The 20146-nt window shown below is 35.2% G+C and overlaps 3 protein-coding genes across 5 annotated transcripts; 1 reads left to right on the top strand and 2 right to left on the bottom strand.

Annotated features, from left to right (window-relative positions):
• Positions 1 to 3514: 3514 nt before the first annotated feature.
• On the bottom strand, positions 3515 to 4600 carry LOC110719227. Its single transcript, XM_021898127.1, has one exon. It carries the CDS (start codon positions 4598 to 4600, stop codon positions 3515 to 3517), a length of 1086 nt encoding a protein of 361 aa, XP_021753819.1.
• Positions 4601 to 7424: 2824 nt separating this feature from the next.
• On the top strand, positions 7425 to 9645 carry LOC110719598 (protein LURP-one-related 17-like). Its single transcript, XM_021898570.1, has 2 exons — positions 7425 to 7848; positions 9052 to 9645. The coding sequence occupies exons 1-2, from the start codon at positions 7549 to 7551 to the stop codon at positions 9436 to 9438; spliced, it is 687 nt and encodes a 228-aa protein (XP_021754262.1). The 5' UTR covers positions 7425 to 7548; the 3' UTR covers positions 9439 to 9645.
• A 1526-nt stretch (positions 9646 to 11171) lies between these two features.
• LOC110719597 lies at positions 11172 to 19831 on the bottom strand. 3 transcript variants are annotated; one of them, XM_021898568.1, is made up of 7 exons: positions 19079 to 19831; positions 16731 to 17060; positions 14238 to 14393; positions 13383 to 13720; positions 12597 to 13113; positions 12432 to 12464; positions 11172 to 12055 (listed from the first exon to the last, which is right to left on the bottom strand). In XM_021898568.1, the coding sequence occupies exons 1-7, from the start codon at positions 19257 to 19259 to the stop codon at positions 11553 to 11555; spliced, it is 2058 nt and encodes a 685-aa protein (XP_021754260.1). In that variant the 5' UTR covers positions 19260 to 19831; the 3' UTR covers positions 11172 to 11552. The 3 variants fall into 3 exon arrangements, with proteins under 3 accessions (XP_021754260.1, XP_021754259.1, XP_021754261.1); XM_021898567.1 differs by having other exon boundaries at positions 14238 to 14396; positions 19079 to 19814; XM_021898569.1 differs by lacking the exon at positions 12432 to 12464 and having other exon boundaries at positions 14238 to 14396; positions 19079 to 19822.
• Between the last annotated feature and the right edge of the window lie 315 nt (positions 19832 to 20146).

Below are 20146 nucleotides of genomic sequence, written 5' to 3'. Positions count from 1 at the left end.
CCTTTAATATATCCTTCAGTTACTTGAGCGATACATGCTGTATTGTCTTCAAAGATGATGGTTGGGTCTTCTGTTATTGCGTTCATTCCACACTCCTTTTGGATATTACTGATCATCGACCTCAACCACACACATTCCCGTCCTGCTTCATAGAGGGCTATCAACTCTGCATGATTTGATGATGTCGCGGTCAATGTCTGCTTTGTTGATTTCCATGATATTGCAGTGCCGCCATAAGTGAATACATATCCATTTTGTGACTTGGCATTTTGAGGATCTGATAAGTATCCAGCGTCTGCATACCCAATGTGAGCAACATCTTGTTTTGGTTGGTAATATAAACCAAGGTCTTGTGTCCCTCGTAGGTACCAGAGTAAGTGTCGAACTCCCTTCCAATGCCTATATGTTGGTGCATTGCTGTGCCTGGCTAACAAATTCACAGAGAAAGCTATGTCGGGTCTAGTATTGTTAGCTAAGTACATTAAGGCTCCAATTGCACTTAAGTATGGTACTTCTGGACCCAGAATCTCTTCATTTTCTTCTCGGGGTCTGAATGGATCATTTTTCATATTCAAAGAACGAACAACCATTGGGAAGTTGGTTGGGGTTGCTTTGTCCATGAAGAAACGTTTCAAAACTCTTTCTGTATAGTTTGATTGATGGACAAAAATGCCATGACTCAAGTGCTCAATTTGTAGTCCAAGGCAAAATTTAGTTTTCCCAAGGTCTTTCATCTCAAATTCTTTCATCAAGTATTTTGCAGTTTTCTCGAGTTCATTTGGGGTTCCGATGATATTTAAGTCATCAACATAAACTGCAATGATAGCGAATCCTGATTGTGATCGCTTTATGAAAACACAGGGACTAACTTGGTTGTTTTTGAATCCTTCTCTCATAAGGTATTCACTCAGACGGTTGTACCACATCCTTCCAGATTGTTTCAATCCATAAAGTGACCTTTTTAGTTTTATGGAAAGCAGTTGTCTAGGCTTGTGGTTTTCTGGTAGTTTTAGTCCTTCGGGGACTTTTATGTAAATGTCCGTATCGAGTGACCCATACAAATACGCAGTCACTACATCCATTAATCGCATTTGCAGTCCTTTTGTGACTGTCAAACTTACCAGAAATCTTAATGTAGTTGCATCAACCACTGGAGAATATGTTTCTTCATAATCAATCCCTGGAATTTGAGAAAATCCTTGGGCTACAAGTCTTGCCTTGTATCTAACTATTTCATTTTTCTCATTACGTTTTCTTACAAATACCCATTTGTATCCAACGGGTTTTACACCTGCTGGTGTAAGGGTTATTTTCCCAAAAACTTCTCGTTTTTCAAGTGACTTTAACTCAGCCAGCATTGCCTCCTTCCACTTTGGCCAATCACTCCTACGTCGACATTCTTCTACAGTTCTTGGTTCAACATCATTTTCATCAGACACGATGTCGATTGCGATGGAATTTGCAAATGTTTCATTAACGATAACATCTTTCCTATTCCACTGAGTCTTTGTAGAGACGTAATTCATTGAAATTTCATTGTTATCGATGTTTTGAACATCTTGTTCATTCCCCGTAGGGTTGTCTTCTTGTTCGTCCCCTTTTGGATTATCATCATTTTCTTTACTTTCATCCACATTTGGTCTTTCTTGACCTTCTGACGGGGGAACATTATTAGTCTCATTTTCTATTCCATCCAATCTTTTTAGTTTCCTTGGCTTAGAATCTTTTGAACCAAGTGGTCTTCCACGCTTTCTGCGTGCCTGAGATTCATTTTCTATGGCCTTATTACCAGTTGGGATTTCAATACGTGCAGGGGCATTTTCTGCTGGTATATGTGATTTTGTCACCTTCTTTGTGTCTACAAATGCATCGGGCAATTGATTTGCAACACTTTGTAAATGAACAATTTTCTTAACTTCTTGTTCACACATATTTGTTCGTGGGTCTAACATCAACAGTTGTGTTGCATTCCAAATGAGTTCAATTTCTTTCTTATGTGGGTCCACTTTCTCTCCCCCTAAGGCTGGGAATACTGTTTCATTAAAGTGACAGTCCGCAAATCTAGCCGTAAATAAGTCACCAGTCAATGGTTCAAGGTATTTAATTATAGAGGGGGATTCAAACCCGACATAAATTCCCAGCCTTCTTTGTGGACCCATTTTTGTTCGTTGGGGTGGAGCAATGAGAACATATACAGCACAACCAAAGATTTTTAGATGTGAGATACTTGGTTCTCAACCACAAACAAGTTGTAGTGGTGAGAATTTATGATAAGTTGTAGGTCTCAATCTAATTAGCGCTGCTGCATGTATTATAGCATGTCCCCAAGCAGATGATGGCAATCTTGACCTCATTAATAATGGTCTTGCAATCAATTGTAATCTCTTAATTAGTGATTCAGCTAGACCATTTTGTGTATGAACATGAGCTACTGGGTGTTCAACATCAATTCCAATTGACATACAATAATCATTAAATGTTTGGGATGTAAATTCCCCAGCATTGTCAAGTCTTATTTTCTTTATTGTATGATCTGGGAATTGTGCTCTTAATTTGATGATTTGGGCAAGTAATTTTGCTAAGGCAACATTTCTACTTGAAAGTAGACTAACATGTGACCATCGTGTAGAGGCATCAATTAAAACCATGAAATATCGAAATGGTCCACATGCTGGATTAATTGGCCCACATATATCTCCCTGAATTCTTTCCAAGAATTTTGGAGATTCAAGAGCAATTTTGTTCATAGATGGCCTTATTATTAATTTGCCAAGTGAACATGCAGAGCATGTTAATTCATCTGATCGGGGAATTTTGACATTTCTTATTGAATGTCCAACTGAATGTGCTATTATTCTTTGCATCATCCCAGTTGCTGGATGTCCCAAACGATCATGCCATAAAATAATCAAATGTTTGTCATCTAACTTCTGGTTAGATATCATATTGATTTCCACGGGTCGTATGTTTATATGGTATAACCCCGAAGAGTATGCTGGCAATTTCTCATATATATGTTTCTTGCCATGTTTTTCTGCCGTGAGGCATATATACTCTTTTTGATCTGTCGTCATTGTTTCTAGATGATAGCCATTTTGGCGTACATCTTTAAAGCTTATGAGATTTCTTCGAGATTTACTCGAATATAAAGCATTATTGATTATTAATTTCGTTCCATTTGGAAGCATTATACAAGCCTTTCCAGATCCTTCAATTAATTTAGCTGACCCGGAAATGGTGTTTACATTTGCTTGAAAAAACTTTAGTTGTGAAAAATATTTTCTATCTTTTAAGATAGTATGTGTTGTTCCACTGTCCAAAAGGCATTGATATTCGGAACTAACTTCAGGTAGATCCATATCTTCATAAAATAAATTTAAGATTAGTTTAGAATAATATCATACAAACTTTTATTGATGATAAAGATTTAAAGTACATGACTAGAAATTTAAAATACAGGGAACTAAGAAAATACATTAAAACATAGCATATGTTACATTAGTAGATGGGGAACCTAAGCATTGTTGTTTTCTCCAAGAATGAAATCATTCCCAGTTTCAGCATTGTCCATGAAGAAATCGGACACATCAAGGGTAGGACATGGAGCATTTTCTTCATTAACATAATTTGCTTCTGCATTTTTCTCTTTGCCTTTTACAGAATCCTGGTAAAGGTCTACCAAATGTTTGGTCGTACGACAAGTACGTCCCCAATGTCCTGTCATGCCACATCTGTAACATGTGTCTTTTCCTTTTGAAAGAGTTTGTTTGTGGCTTCCAGATGACTGTCCCTTCTGTTTTTCAAAATTTTTGAAATTACTGTTTCTTTGAAAATTGTTTCTACCACGTCCTCGGCCTCGTCCGCGATAATTTCCACGGCCATTGTAATTTCCACGTCCACCTCTTCTTGTAGCATTTGACTCGGGTGGATAGGAATTTGTTGCATTTGCCTCATGATGAGTGGCCAAAGACCCAGTTGGTCTCAGGTTATGATTTTTCAACAAAAGTTCACTATTTTGTTCCGCAACAAGCAATACACTCATTAATTCGTTGAACTTTTTAAAACCTCTTTCACGATACTGTTCTTCCAACAGTATGTTACTTGCATGAAAGGTAGTGAGTGTTTTTTCAATCATCTGTTCATCCGAAACTGGATGATCACAGTATCTCAATACAGACACTATCTCATGTATGGTTGAATTATAATCAATTACAGATTTGAAATCCTGGAACCGTAAATTTTTCCAGTCAAATAATGCCTTAGGAAGGAGCACCCTTTTGTGGTGTCCAAATCTTTCATTAAGGCAATCCCATAATTCTTTGGGATCTTCAACCATCATGTACTCAGTTTTAAGGCCTTCATGTAAATGATGCCTTAACAACACTAAGGCTTTTGCCTTATCTTGTTCAGTAACAGGTTTTGCAACAGTCATTGCAGAAGTGGTAGTATCAGTCGTTTGACCAGAGGGACTTTTATTTTCTTTAACAGTGTGCTCCAAGCCTTGAGCTTTCAAATTCATCATTGCGTCCACTTTCCATTCCAGAAATTTCTTTCCAGATAAATCTAAGATGTTGAACTGTCTTTTCATAAGGTCTTCCATTTTAGCTACAACAAATTTCGTGATAATTAGTTTATAATAACAAATTATATGTACAACTCACATGTTTAGTTCTTCCATATTTATAATTAAGTTAATAAGACACGTGATAATTAAATTTAATAATAATAAACCATAAATAATATAGTCTTTTCTCCCCCTTGGTTTATTATTGTGAGTAATTATATGATTAGACAAAAATTAATCATGTTAGTTGCAAAAAAAAAACAGCAAAACGACAACAATGACAGTAGTAACAATAATTATAATGATAACGATAATATTATACAATGATAATTAATAACAACAAACATACATAATAAAACAAAAACAAGCTTTTAATATACTAAAACGACAAATAAGTGAGTTTTATTTATACATAATGACAAAAATTAATATTGCTACTAATAAAATTACAAGCGCCGTAATTAGAAGGAAATATTGTTTTATCTTCATTAAATCTTCCTCAAAAGTGAAGTTGTGGGTGTTTTGGGTGTTTTGGTTGCCGTCGTCGGGGAACATATCGGAGAAGAAGGGGGTGAATTTTTTTTTAGGTGATTTTTGGATAAAAAGTGGGAAGGGATAAGGGATTTGTGGTGAAATTGGGGGGAAAATCCGTCTTTTATAGAGGTAGGTTTATCCGTTACTGTTCTGTACAACTGTAAAAATATCATATAATAGTCTAACGTACTGGCATAAAATTATGGTCCATATATATATATTTATAATTGTAAAAGGTTATCACACTGGGAATGCAAGCCATAGTGGTCCGAGAGCCCTAATATCTATAAAAGATCATGGGTTCGAAAACGGAAAGAAACACAAAAAGTATGTAAAAGTAAGAAAAATAATAAGTATAAAAGGCTGCATCTTTTTGTTAATCTAGTTAATAATAATATGCATGCAAAGCTACTACTTAGCAATTATAATAACTAAGATAAAAATTTACGTAAAATGAATATGTAATATCAACATGGATCAAACAAAGAAACATCAACATGAATAAACAAAAGATGATAGTAGTAAATTCACAAGTAAGAGAACTTTCACCGTTGTTTTTGAGGTATATATAGTAAATGTTTGAGTTTCTGTTATAGAGGATCCCAAATATGGGCAACTATAGAGCATACTCCTCGAAACATTTAGAAGTAGATAGTATTATTTGTTATAAATTTTTAGAAGTAGGTATAAATATACCTGACTGAAAACTGGTGCTGATAACGTGTTAAAGAATTTACCGATAGAAAAGTTTTGATTAATAAAAGGAGTAAAAGAGTGAAAGAAGATAGGTGAAATTGTTGTAGTGTTATCATTGTATTCTTACTTCTATGGCATTGTATTTATAGCCATGAGTTACACTAATAATACAATAATTACTCACATAGAGCCATATGAGTTCACAAGTGTTTGGACCTATATGAGCATTGTGTAATCAAATCAATAATTGGCATTCACTTATTAGACTTGTCTTCTAACAATTATTTATTTATTTTTAATAATTTTATTTTTGGTGATTTTTTTTTTTTTTTTTTTTTTGGCATAGTTGCACCACTTGCACAATTGCACTTGACTCTGAAGTACAAAGTACATTTACAACAGCTAATCCAACAATAAATGACATACGCGCTACTTTTTCATCCGCTCAAAAAAGGATTAATCATGTGGATTTTTTTTTCATTGAAAAAAAGGTATTCTCTATTTATAGCAATAAATAGTGACATGTAAAAAATCCAGAAAATTAAACTTGAACCCGAAAATTCAAACAAAAAATGTAAGTAACCAAATCAAATTATTAATTTACGTTTGTCGAAAGTGCATATAATTGACCTGAACTACAGGTTTATATAGTTTGTCGAAATCACAAACATGCAAATTGCAACTTGTAAATACAATTGTATCTTTTTATTGGTAGTCATGCATTGTAGTACTCCCTCTGTCCCATAATATTTGGAACGTTGGAATGGACACGTACTTTAATAAAACTACAAGAGTGGGTCCATATAAAACATTTGTTTATTATATAAAAGATTTTCTTTTGTATTTTTATATTGTAAGAAAACAACAAGTGGGGTGGGAGTAGGGTTGGTGAGAAAAGAGAAAATATGGGAAAATATTTTTTTTATTAGTGGTCTCATTCCATATTTAGTAATGTGTCAAGTATTGTGAAACGGACGAATATAGAAACTGTGTTAAGTATTATGAGACGGAGGAAGTACAAAATTATTATAGACCCTTTTTCATGTCATTATATGCAAGTTGTATAGGAGACCCTAATCAAATTAACATATGTAAATTGTGTTTTTTTTTGTAAGTACCGTGTTTAAGCAAAGATGGGACTGATCGAACTGAATACTTGAAATATTGAACCGAATAAGCATGCATGAAAGTTGTAGATGTGGTTTCAAGTTGACAAAAACTCGACCTTAGTATATATAATAATTACCTGAAATACATTTACAACAAGAATGTTACCAATCCAGAAAAAATCAAATCACACCGGCCGTAATCCATATAAAATTCTTCTACTACTTCGATCGTGTAGTATGTTATACTCGAATAAATTACTTTGTAAAATTAAGTATTTCAAATAAAAACACCTTTTAAAAAACACGTTAATATCGCAAGGAGGGTTGAAGTAAAAAGAATTACTCTACAAACGTATATATCTCGAAACTGTTACATTAAAATCAGTCAATAAAAAAAAAAAAAAAAAAAAGTCATAACAAGTACCAACGCGCCTATTAAATATCCATCTGTAAACACGTGGCATCATGGTTGAATGGTCGGCACCCACCCAACTATTACAACTAGCTTTGTGCTTCATTTCTCACTCACTCCTTCCCTTCTTCTATAAATATCTCCTTTCTCCTTCCTTCTTCCCAGTTCAAACTTCACCAATAATCCAACTAAATTCATTTATTTTCACAACCCAAAAAACCAAAAAAAAAATTATGGTTCTATTTCTTAAACCTAAATCTTGTACAAGAGTTACCGATGAAAAACGGTGTTTAGAAGATTGCAAGGAATACATTTACAAGGCCGATAACGATAAAAGTGGTGGTGCATCATCAACTACATGTACGTTTTTAACTGTTTGGAGGAAGTCACTTTTGATGAGTTGTAGTGGTTTTACCGTTATTGATTGTACTGGTAATTTAATTTACCGTGTTGATAATTACCGTGGGAGACCTGGTGAGATTGTTCTTATGGATGCTTCTGGAACATCTATTTTCACTACCCGTCGTCATAAGGTAATTTATTATACTCCCTTCGTTTCAAAATAATTATTCGTTATATTATTATTATTATTATTATTATTATATGGTTATTTTCTTTTTGTGTGGATGTAGTGTAGGAAAGAGAATATGGATAGTGGTGAGGTTGTTGACAGTCGATAAAAACACGAATTCTTATAGTGGTTCTAGGGTGGGTTGTATTAGGACTTTGAAAGAGTTTTAATGGATTTACATTATCATCTTTCCTAGTCAAGTATAGTTTACATAATTGTATGTAACGTAGATATTTTATAGGATTTATTCCTTCTTTAATAAACTTATTGTTTCAGGATATTTGATATATTTACAGTTAAAATTGTGGATTAGTAAATGTGTTACTTTTTTTTATTTTATTTTTTATTTTTTGAGGGAATAATAAATGTGTTACTTAAACGGTTGCAAGTATTGTAATATGAAAATGTGGCCGAATTTGCTTGTTACAAAAGGGGTAAAATAATTGTATGTTCGGTCGAAAACTTTTTTTTTTTTCTTCTTACCAAGAATTTTTTTTATTTATTTACCCTAACGGCTAACGCCTACCACCAAACACCAAAAGAAGCATTATTTTGGGGGGCCACTAAACATTTATCACTGTTCAACCTCATGCTTACAAGTAATGGCTATGACTTTGTTGCCGACTTTGTAACATGATCATTCAAAAGAAGCAACTCAAGCAACTTGTTCAACAGAGCACATGTTAGAATTTGAGTATGTCGCGGTTGAAATTTACGTGCTCGATCTTAATCCCTTAGTGTACCTTATTTGGAATCAAATCTCGTCTATTAATAGATGCTAACTAGTTTAGCTGAGATTAAATCTTGTCTAAATTATTTACCGATTACGGCTATCCCATTACAACACTTATAAAGTAAATATAGCTTTATCTTAGGACGGTGTGAAAACTTGTACATAAGATTATTATTTACCCTTATTGTACTACGTAACGCATTTGATATAGTTGGAAAGAATAAGTCCTTTGAGGCTTTGAGTAATTGGTTTCCAGTCCATAGGATGACTACTCGTCTATAATAGGCTCTCTAAAAGTGGATAAGAAAGAACATATTCTACGTATCAAAGAGAACAAGTTTTAAAATTGTTTTGATAAACTCCTAGATTTTTTTATTTTTTCATAATTTATACTAATACGCATTCTAATCTAAAATTTTCTTTGATGAACAGACGATACGACTAGTGGACGATTGGCTAGTATACAAGGGTGATGCAAGTGATCATCACAATACCAAAACATTCCAAAAAAAGCAGCCTATTTGTTACGTGAGGAAGAATGTTAGCTTACTACTAGCAAATTCCAATGTACTTGCGCATGTTTTCCTAGGGGCAACAACTAATAATCCTATATATGTAATAGAAGGCTCTTACGCGCAAAGATCGTGTAAGATGATCGACAAATCCTCGAAAAAAGTTGTAGCGGAGATCAAGAGGAAGGAGGCAGCGAATGGACATGCATCCTTTGGTCTCGAGGTTTTTCACTTGGTTGTATATCCGGGATTCAATCCTGGGTTCGCGATGACCTTGGTTTTGTTGCTGGATCAGATGTTTAGTTAAGAAAAAACAAATGTTTCTTTTCTAATTGTTGTTCTTGAGTGCCCCTCTGGTTTTTCCTGCCAAGACGAGGGCTGATTCCCCTGTTGTCTTAACAAAGTGGGATTGTAAAACTAATCAATCGCTAACCTGTTTAACTGACCGCGATAGCTGAAGCTTCTTCGGCTAAGTAAAATACATGGAAAGTTGCTTTTTTACTTGCATATGAAATCTATATTTTCCTTAATTCTCCTCATTTCTTGAGCTGTGATTCTAACCGAGCTAGACTCTGGCATCTTTAATACTTACTAGTTATAAGAGTGTGCATATGAGCTAGTTTAACTAAACAAGTCTCAAGTGATCACTCAAAACTGTTTTCGATTACGCTCTTAGATTTAGACTTCTACTGCCTCTGTATGGAGCTCCCTTCAGCCCTTCCCCCCAAAACCTGGTCATCCTCCTAAACAAATGTTATTGCAAAAAGATCTCCCGATTCCTAGCTACTGACGCTTGTTTATCTTCAGAATAGGCGAGTTTCAATGTCGTGTCCGAACCGTAGTTTTATGACGGATTGGTTCAATGTGATTAGACTTGTCAATCGGGTCGTTCGGGTCACGGGTCGAGAAATGCTCAATCCTAACCCAAAGTTTCGGGTTCAGGTCAACCCAACGGATTTATAACAATTTTTTTTTTTTGCTTATTTTAAAAATTTCTGATTTTTCAAGCTTACTTTGCTATTGTTTTCTAATTTTTTAATCGAAAATTTTTCACCATATTATTTTTAACTATTACATTCTGAGTACATAATATAAATCGTCACCATTTCAGCAAAACACATCAAATCCTAACTAATAAAAAATGATAATAAACTTTAAAATAAAACTTTTAAGCATCCCAAAATTTAAGGAAGATCAACATAATAATATATGTGGACTATATAATATCTCTTGACATAATATCTGTACACATATCAATCGGTGGTGTGACGTTGATGTGGGTTGTACGGATGCAATTAGTGTGGGTCGATAATTGATGTAGAGGTGATTGGTGTGGATTTGAGCAAGAGTTATATGAGATAGATAAATGAGAGAGATAAAATGAATGTCCAATGGTAGACAAAACAATCAAACTTAATCAATAAACTAATATTAATTTTCAAATAAGTGTATTTATTAATTAAAAAATAATAATAATAATAATAATAACAATAATAACAATAATAATAATAAAATAATAATAATAAAATCGGGTCGACAAGTCGGGTTTGACCCACAAATTTACGGGTTAAACGGGTTCAGGTTAAACGGGTTCAGGTTAAATCGGGTTACGGGTCAAAAAACTTTGTTCATGACCCATTAAAACGGGTCGGATTCGGATCGGGTTTACGGGTCCGGTCGAAAATTGACAGGACTAAATGTGATCACTTTACTAGTTTACCTTGTGTAAATAAATTTCGTAAAGAGAAAATGCTTGCAAAATTTTATTTACAAGTAGTTATATACAAGTAGATAACCACACTCAGTATGCTGGAAGCAAATCCTTTTGAGAGGCAAAATAATGATGCTCACCTGCTATGTTTCCTCCCTTAAAGAACAAAAAAATTTCGCTTACAGTAACACTTTGAGCTTATACATCCATTTTGTTACACGGTGAGACCGTCTCATACAAGGCTTAACCATTTAGTTGAAGTTAGACAGGTTGGGAATTTCAAATATTATCCAGTGTGGCCGAAAAAGCCTATTTACAGAAAGATCAGACATCAACAATTCAGTTATTCAATATATCAGTGATAATTCTTGCAATTCTGCACATAGGTAACTAGTTATAGATTAAAAATGGCAACAGACAGGAAAGAGGGAACTGAAATTACAATTGCCTCATGGAATGGCTCTGTACAAGGCAAAGAATACCCCCCCGAAAAAGGAACCTCTAAAATCTGTTCAGCTTATAATGTTACAACACTGGAATTTGGGGCCTCACTTCAAGGAGGACCCCACCATCAATCCTGAGCTACACATAAACAACAATATATACAAACTAACATGTTCAGCTAAATTTCATATGCAGTCATAACTTCACAACAGATCTTGGTATTACAAGGAACAACTTCCCGATGAAAGCTGCTAGATCCATTCAAGCTAGCTTCTTGTCCTGTTCCAATCCATTGGCGAAACTTTTCTCAACTTCTGTGGGTTGTGGTTACTCCTATCCAAAACCCTTGGAAGAGGAGGTGGGGGAGCCATAAATTGTGGTTTCACAAAGTTGTTTCTAGCTTCTGTAACAGAATCCCTAGACAATCTGCTTGGGGATGTTCTGTTTGATCTTGGAGCAGAAACAGAACTCAGTCCTATAACTGCATGAATGTGACTAAATTCTTCTCTCCGTTCAACCACAGAGATTTTGGGCTTTTTTGAAGAAGATCCATACTCTATGCTCTTGACTACATGATTGACTAATGTCTCTGACTTGGGTGTCATAAACTCCTCGGGTTTTTCACTAGATCTTGACTTGCGAGCTTTCATGGATTTTTGGAATGGTTGTTTTGACCATTTCAACATTCCGTTTGAAATCCTATTTGAGCTATCACTTGCAATGTCACAAAGCGTCTGAGCAGCAGCCAATACTCTGGGAGAATGCAGTGCTGCCAACAAGAACCAAACAATGATGAGAAGAGATGCACAAAGGAAGAAATTTTAATGTTGGAAAACCAAAGTTGGGTAACCAATCATTTATACATTCTTTGAAGGTATTGAGCAGGTTTCCATTAAAAAAAAGGTATTGAACAGGCAGAACAATACTTGCTCATAGCTAAGAACTTGTAAAATTGATATTATATTTGAAAAGGGTCTGAATATTTTCTTGAAGCATGACACATGGCTCACACCACAAGCCATATAATATATCAAAACAAATAAGTTTATGCTGTAGGTCTGACTAGGATTTATACAGGTGAAGAGGTGAAGCATAGATCTTAAGAGTGGTGAAAATAATCACGCTTTTAATCAATAGCCACATACCACTAATCTTGGAGTGCACATTGCTTCCAGATTCTGCAAACACGTAACACACATCAATCCCAAACACTAAACACAGTGTAAAATTAATTAAAAAAGATAGAAAAGAAAGAGATGAATCCAAAAGGGCATTTCCACTACCAAAAACATAACGAGCTAGGTTCTTACCAGAGGGTGGCAGACATGCTGTTGGGCATGCAGCTGATGAAGAATTCTGCTGACAGCACAGTTGATTGACAGGAATGGATGGACTTCTTTCGATTTCGGGAAGTTTGTACATTAATTGTCCTGCTGGAACAAGACTACTATCATAAGTGAGCGAGTCCAAGTCCACAAAAGCTTCATTGCCCCCTCCAATAAAACTGGCAGTGCTCCTTATCCTTGCCCATCTACCTTGGCATGTGCTTTTATTCGATAATCTTACAGCATCATTATTAGATTTATGGTGCCCGTTAAAATTATGGGACCAGGGAAAAGGCGGCAAGCTAACTCGATGAGATAATGTCTTGCCATTACGTGAATCATTAAGCTTTGAGGATACCACTGGCTTCACTGCATCCTGCAACAAAGAGTCCAAGTCCTTTGGTGGAGGAAGTGCCAACCTTTCCAAAATATTTCTAGGTTGATACGATGGAGAATCCTTTTTGTCAGCAGGAGATTCAGCCTTTACAGACGCTTCCAGATCCTGAAAAAAAAAAAAGGGCATGGTAATTAATGCATAAGGATGAAAAAGGAGACCACTGCCAAGTACAACTAAGACATATTGTTACCATGATGTTTAGGCTTCATCTATTACTGCTGGAGATAAGGGACTAGGAAAAAATGAAATTCTCCCCCATGGAGGATAACTAATTACACTTTTAACCTTAAAAATATGATTCTTGTAAAAATCATGTTAAAACATTTGTAACACAAACAAAAAAACTAAAATAAAAGCTTTCAGTAGCTACTTACCTTTTCACATTTGGGTAAACCTGTAGTAAGACTACAATCATCACCATCAGAACCATTTAACGAACTTGTGTTAGAGGGAGATGATGACAAAGGAATTTTCTTGTTGGTCTCGATATCCATCTCTTCTGCTTGTTTGGCCTGTTGCATCCCTGGAAGCCGAATAACAGAACAAGCCTTTTTAACATAATCCAGTATATTCTCTGTCAGATTAGCTACTTTCTTCCCTTTATCTTTTCCAAGATTAGAACATTTATAGGTTCCATCAAGGAGTTTATCCAAAGAAATGTCATCCAAAAGTTTTGAGACATCATGATTATCTGGCTTGAGACCATATATTCCTGCAAACAAATGTCAAAGGAGCATCCAAGTTAATATGCTAATACACATACATAGCAAGCAACAAACAAAAAGGCTTCGCAAGTATAAAAGCTTTACTTTAAAGACAGCCAGAACTTGACCAAAAAATTAACCGTAATAACTGAGAGTAATTCCAAATTGATGTCTACCATTTTGAACAACCAGCAACTAGAATGTCCTACTAAAAATGACAACTCATTTGGTAAAAAAAAAAAAGGTGCCAGACAAAGTTCTACTTATTGCAGGGTAATTTGTTCAAACAGGATACAATCAAAGCTAAGAAACAATACACTACATACGAGTCATTTATAAATAGATATATGCAAGAAGTTAAGAAGAGTCATGCTAAGACAAAGCTTTAGAGGGTTATAGAAGAGAATTATTAAGAAAGCACAAAAAAATGCCACCCTCAGAAAAATCTTCTTAGCTGGAGGTTATGGAAGATCCAAACCTCAGAAAATTTATAGCAATCTCACAATAGAGATACCAGTTTCATACCAAAAACATTGCTTCCTCCACTTGTAGGACTAAAGTTTGTCAAGCCAACTTTCAGCGAAAATGGATCAAATTTTGCCTTCAGTGGAACTTTAGAACTTCTTCTATCACCCCTTCTGCCATTTATATTGTTCTTTTGTTTAACTGTCTGAGATTTGTCTACTGTAAAATAAATAAAAACCGATATCAGTCAAACTACAAGAAGATCACTGAGACAAGGAATAAGCTTACAAAAAAACTTGAATCTCAATCCTCATATGCCATAAATAAATTAAAAAAAAATACAGACATCGCATTCATGCTAACTATTTTCCACATGAAGACAAAGTCGAGACAAAACCATCGGTTGTTAACTATCAGTTGGCTTGACAGCAATGATAATTGATAATTGCTATTGTACTGCTAGACCAAAAAAGCAACACACCCAGTTCTAGAAAAAGAAAAAGAAAATGAAAGGGAGAAAAAGGGAATACAACACAGATGACTGCCTTAACTTACATCACCTCAAGAACCTTTCGAATACATTAGGTTTGAGAGTTGCAAATCTTTTCTATTGCTTGCATTGTCTTAATCTCCAACCTAGTTGCAAGCAAATCATCTACTTCCTATGTTCTAGTAATATTGCAACAACTGGACTTTTGCACTATTCATCACGCTTGTTTGACCACATGTTATGATTTATACGTAAAGTAAAATATAGTCATGTGGGGTCTTGTTAGATTCGTCTCGTAAAATACTTTCACAATATCAACTTCTATAATTTTTATTCTTATATAATTATAGATATTTACCATATAAAATGTGCTTTGGGATGCGTAATTTCATCCTTGTTGCAATATTTGTGGAATAGAGGAAGTATATTATACACATTTACTACTGACTTAATCAACTAGATCAATGATGGTACAACATATCTAAACATCAAGACAAAACTAGAACCAACTCAAAGAGAAACTAAATAGAGAGTATATTGAAGCCTTGTCTATTACAAACACAAAGCTTGACTAGAACAAGAACAAGTTTTTTTTGGAGATCCTGTATAATACTGCCAAAATTAGGCACCCTCGCTTGACAAGAATAAATGAGACTATTGATGGACTTTGAGCAATGCATGAAGAAGCAATATAGGATCCACAAATACAGCAGAAAGCAGTTACTAATATTTTCACCCCACTCCGTCAATCTCAAAAAAAGAACTAAACGCCTAAACCTAAACCAAGTCAAAGCTCGATATTCTTAATTTGCTGCTAAGAATGGCACATGCTCTTTAGAAAATATATTTTCATCTTGAAAACAACGGATTCAAAATAAAAACCCAAGCGCATTATATACCAATAGAGATGTTGAGTAACTATGTCACACTAAAATGTTTGACAAGAAATCATATATAAAGAGATTATGTTAAAAAATTATATCAACAACATGGCCAAAATGAAATGTAACTTTGTTTAAAAATTTGGAAATGGAGAGAAAGGAAGGGAAGGGAACAACTTCCCTCATCTGAATAGAAGGTTAAGGAAGGAAAGGGAGGGAGAGATCCACCTTTTCCTCTTAAATATTTATCTTTGTTTCCAATTTGAAGAAATTTGGTGAGAAAATGGAGCTCCGTCTTTTCCCTCTTTTTCTCCCTCCCCCCCCCCCCCTTCTCTCCTCTTCCCTCCTATTTTGTTATCTATACAAATTGTCAAAGAACATGAAACCCACTAAAGGGTGAGTAACCTCAAATGAAATTCAAGCTCAATATTCACATACATTTGCTTAGAGACAAGGAATATTGTATGAGATATGGCAAAACAAAAAGCTACACGATCATGAAAAAGTTAATATAAAGCTTGATTAAAATTGTCAATTTAATGCTCTAGAAATCCAACAGCTCAATACCCAAATATTTGGTTAGCAATTGTGGAGGGAAAGGAAGAGAAGGAAAAAAGAGGTAAGAGAAAGGGATATGAGGGGATGGAAAGAGTGAGTTTTTATTTTCATTCCAAATCTTTCAACAATAGGGATATTTGATGTATTAAAAGGGGAAGAAATACAGATCCCTTAAATTCATTTCTCTTCCCTTCTCACAAGTCTTATCTAAATCTTAGCTATGTATCCCTTCCCTTCCCTTCCCTTCCCTTCCTTCCCCTCCAAATCTTTCTATCCAAAAATAGTGTGAATCTAAACATCAAATATTACATACAGTCTCTCAAAAGCACCAAAGATCACTAAGCTTGATTGGGAAGCAACATCAGGATGTGACATACATGGTTTCAAGACTATGACATACCAAGTAATAATCAGATAGATTAAATGAGCTATATATAAACAATTTCTTGCAAAACCAGTAAACTATATTATCAGAAGCCAATCGGAGTTCAGGACTGGAAAGAAGAATAATGATGAATAAGCATCAGGCTGAACAGTGATAAATGCTATCAGAAGCAAAACATTATCTTCCTTGTCAGATAGCAATGCCAGGAACAATATGGTTTTTCACACCCAGCACATTACCTGCATTGGAGCATTTCACTAGGTGCGAGCCAAGCTTATCTGATTCTGTCTTCACTTCGTCGGCCTCTGCATGAGATGAAAAACTGTCCGATTGCAACATTCGGGGTTTCTTAAACAAGCCACTTCCATTTCTTGGAACCTTTCCCACCTTCCTTTGAATCTGTTTTCCTTCATATTCTGACATCAAGATGGTAGAACCACTTGAAATCCCGTCAACCAACCCCAAGGATACATCTTCTGTAGTTGATCTAGATGGAAGAAAATTGTTCCTGCATAATGCTGCATCTGATTTCTTCAACCAGGGAGGTGGCCCAGAAGCAGTGGAAGTACCTGATCAATTTTGGAAAGCATTAGAGGATCCAAAGCAAATTAAAACTTTAATTATCAATATTCTACAGATATTTGCTCCCCTATACGTAACAACAATGTTCCATATTCAACTTGAAGACGAAGCAATTTATCTTGATACTGTATGACATTAACACCAAAATATGTTGGTTAAAATGATTGCATATTTTATTTTTATTTTTTTAACCTATCACGAACCAGAATTTAGCAAGAGTTATATGATTTAAGAAAGCCTCATTGTCCTTAAAGAGTTCTATCCATGTAGGCCCTACTACAAACCAAAACCAGTAAAAAGCTTACACATGACCAAAATCTTTATATTAAGTTACAATTTAAGTTGCATAAAGATAAATAATTGAGAATTTAATTGCTTAAACACAGAACAAATCCATCAACAAACAAAGGGCACTTGAAATCATAGCAGATAGAAGTAACTCACGGCACAAGAGACCATCAGAGTCCAAAAGCTTTAACACCAATGTGACCTTTTTATTCAGGAAGTCAGAACGATAGGAGATGGACGCAAAGAAAATGAAAAGGAACTACCAGCATACACTGCATGGTCTACATCAGGCACGTAGAATTTCACACGATGGCTACAAATATGATTTCTCCGGTATCCAAATACTGATGCATATCCTCCAATAAGACAGCTTCATATACCATAGTTTGTGCATGACATCATTTACTAGCCATTAACAATTTTAAGAGCTACAGAGAGTTGCAACACAGCAAGCAATATTAATCAGACACTTAAACTGACAAACGCCTATTGCTTGAAATGATTCTACAATTGCGACAATCAAACCGTGGGAAGACAAAAGACCAACACCACTCACAATAATTAGAGCCGGCAAAAATTGACACGACACGACAACACGACACAAACCGAACACGAAAAAAAGGGGTTAGTGTCAAGGGTTTTCAACACAATTAATTAAACGGGTCGACACAACACGACACGACACGTTTAATCAAACAGGTTGGGTTAGTGTTGAGATTCTCAACACGACACGAAATTAACCCGCCTAACATAAAAATCAAATAATTTATGGAATTATTGATAAATATATTGAATAAGACCAATATTTTTCAATTCAACACAACAAAACGACACGAATCGAACACGAAAAAAGCGGGTTAGTGTTAAGGGTTTTCGACACGATTAATTAATTGGGTCAACACGACACGACACGACACGACACATTTATTAAATGGGTCGGGTTAGTGTTGACCTTCCCCAACCCGTTTAATTTCCGACACGAAAATGAACACGACACGACATGATTGCCAAGTCTAACAATAATACATGTTCAGTGGATCTGAAACATAGCCAAATACTCACATTAAGACAGAAAGGCATCTTAACAACGCTCATTGCTAGCAATGATTCTACAATTGCGACAATCAAACCATGGGAAGACAAAAGAACAACACCACTCACAATAACAAATGTTCAGGGATCTGAAACATAGCCAAATACTTACATTAAGACAGAAAAGCATCTTATCACACAATCACACACGATATACCAATACAAAAGTAATCTAATACTCAAGACAATATCAAACGATTTCAACCATACTGAAAATTATAAATATTAACAACAAAATTTTCTTCTCTGGTTGCTACAAGAATATCCAAGAGTCTTTTAGGAGAATGTAAAGGACCAGACTTTGCTATGGTTAGCTCTCGAGGCCGACCCAGCTCAAATCCGATTAGTCCGAGCTTAAAATAGGCTCTCTCGATTACCAGGTGAGATACCTCAAGTCAATAATAACTACTGGACATTTCTATATTCTTGATCCAGAACAAAGACAACACAAGATAAGATAATTATTTCCTATCCAATAAAAGTACCAGATTAGTAAAGTAGCCTCTAATTAAAAATCTCCAATCAACCCAATATCCAATCAATCAATAGTTCAATACTGAGCTGAAACACGCAACAAATCAATCAAAACACTAATAAAAAACAACATTAAAATCAAAAAATTCACCTCTATGATTATGTAAAGAGGTATTGCATTCATCAATTTTCGGACCACGAAAAGGCGAAACGGTGTCGGAATCACGAGCTTCTCCATCAGTAGAACAAACCCTAGCTCCAACAAAAACGTCTGAACCCATCAATTTCGGCTTCGAAACATCCACCGGAATCGCCAGTTCAACAGCTTCCATCACCGCCACGTCATCATCATCACTCACTCTTCCACTCAAACCAAACCACCACCAATAAATTCAATTTCAAACTCAAAAAAAAAACCTAATTACAAAGCTGGAACACCTCGGATCGGCGAAATCGATGAATCGACGAAGAACAAAAACCCTAGGAGAGAGAAAATGGAAGCTCGGAGAACGATTTAGAGAGAGAAAGGGGTTGCGGCGGAGGAGAGGCGAAAATGGAGGCGTCTAGGGCAAGAAAAGGAGGGGGGTAGAAAGATAAGTATTTATAGTTTTCGGGAAAAGGGAGAAATGAGGGTGACTTTGGATTATCGGAGGGGAATTTTCCGGTGAGGTTTAGGGTGAAATGACGGTTTTGCCCTTGTTTACGTGGCAAGTTGTGGGGACATGAAGGGGAATTAATTGAGTTTGTAGGGGTTTTTTGGGGATTTTGTTGGTATAAAGTTGATTAGTAGGGTTTGTGGATTGGCCAATTGGGATGTGACTCGTGTTTGGCTGAGCTAGTCAAATGAATGGATAGATTGGGATGTGGAATTACTTAAATGCCCTTGTGAAAGAGAGAGTGTATTTTAGGCTTTTTGGTAGGATTATAGTGTTGTTTATTGCCTAGTTGATACTCCGTATGTTATTACTCGTACTTTACTAGGGTGATGAAAAAGTGGGTTGTAATTTGCAAGTGTGTATATCTCCGAAAAACATTAAAAAAATAAATAGATAATACATACTTCTACTAATTTTTTATTTTGATAGTATTAGTGAGTACATAATATTTCCTTAAAAAAAAAAATAAAAAAAAAAAAAAAGTGAGTACATAATTAATAATTTTGTTAATCATTAATAGGTAGAGGTGATTAACATTGGTCCGGCCTGCTAACCCGGCCCGA

This window comes from Chenopodium quinoa, unplaced genomic scaffold, assembly GCF_001683475.1.
Source record: "Chenopodium quinoa cultivar QQ74 unplaced genomic scaffold, ASM168347v1, whole genome shotgun sequence".
Classification (NCBI taxonomy): Eukaryota; Viridiplantae; Streptophyta; class Magnoliopsida; order Caryophyllales; family Amaranthaceae; genus Chenopodium; species Chenopodium quinoa.
This window is presented reverse-complemented; position numbering and strand designations above follow the sequence as displayed.

Bases quoted from the DNA above. Each gene is read 5' to 3' on its own strand.
- LOC110719227 (XM_021898127.1), bottom strand. From the start codon at position 4,600: ATGGAAGACCTTATGAAAAGACAGTTCAACATCTTAGATTTATCTGGA.
- LOC110719598 (XM_021898570.1), top strand. From the start codon at position 7,549: ATGGTTCTATTTCTTAAACCTAAATCTTGTACAAGAGTTACCGATGAA. The intron at 7,849-9,051 runs GTAATTTATTAT...TTTGATGAACAG, and splicing joins TCACTACCCGTCGTCATAAG to ACGATACGACTAGTGGACGA.
- LOC110719597 (XM_021898567.1), bottom strand. From the start codon at position 19,259: ATGGAAGCTGTTGAACTGGCGATTCCGGTGGATGTTTCGAAGCCGAAA. The intron at 17,061-19,078 runs GTGAATTTTTTG...AAAATTGATCAG, and splicing joins CTCTTTACATAATCATAGAG to GTACTTCCACTGCTTCTGGG. The intron at 13,114-13,382 runs GTAAGTAGCTAC...TTTTTTTTTCAG, and splicing joins GTTTACCCAAATGTGAAAAG to GATCTGGAAGCGTCTGTAAA.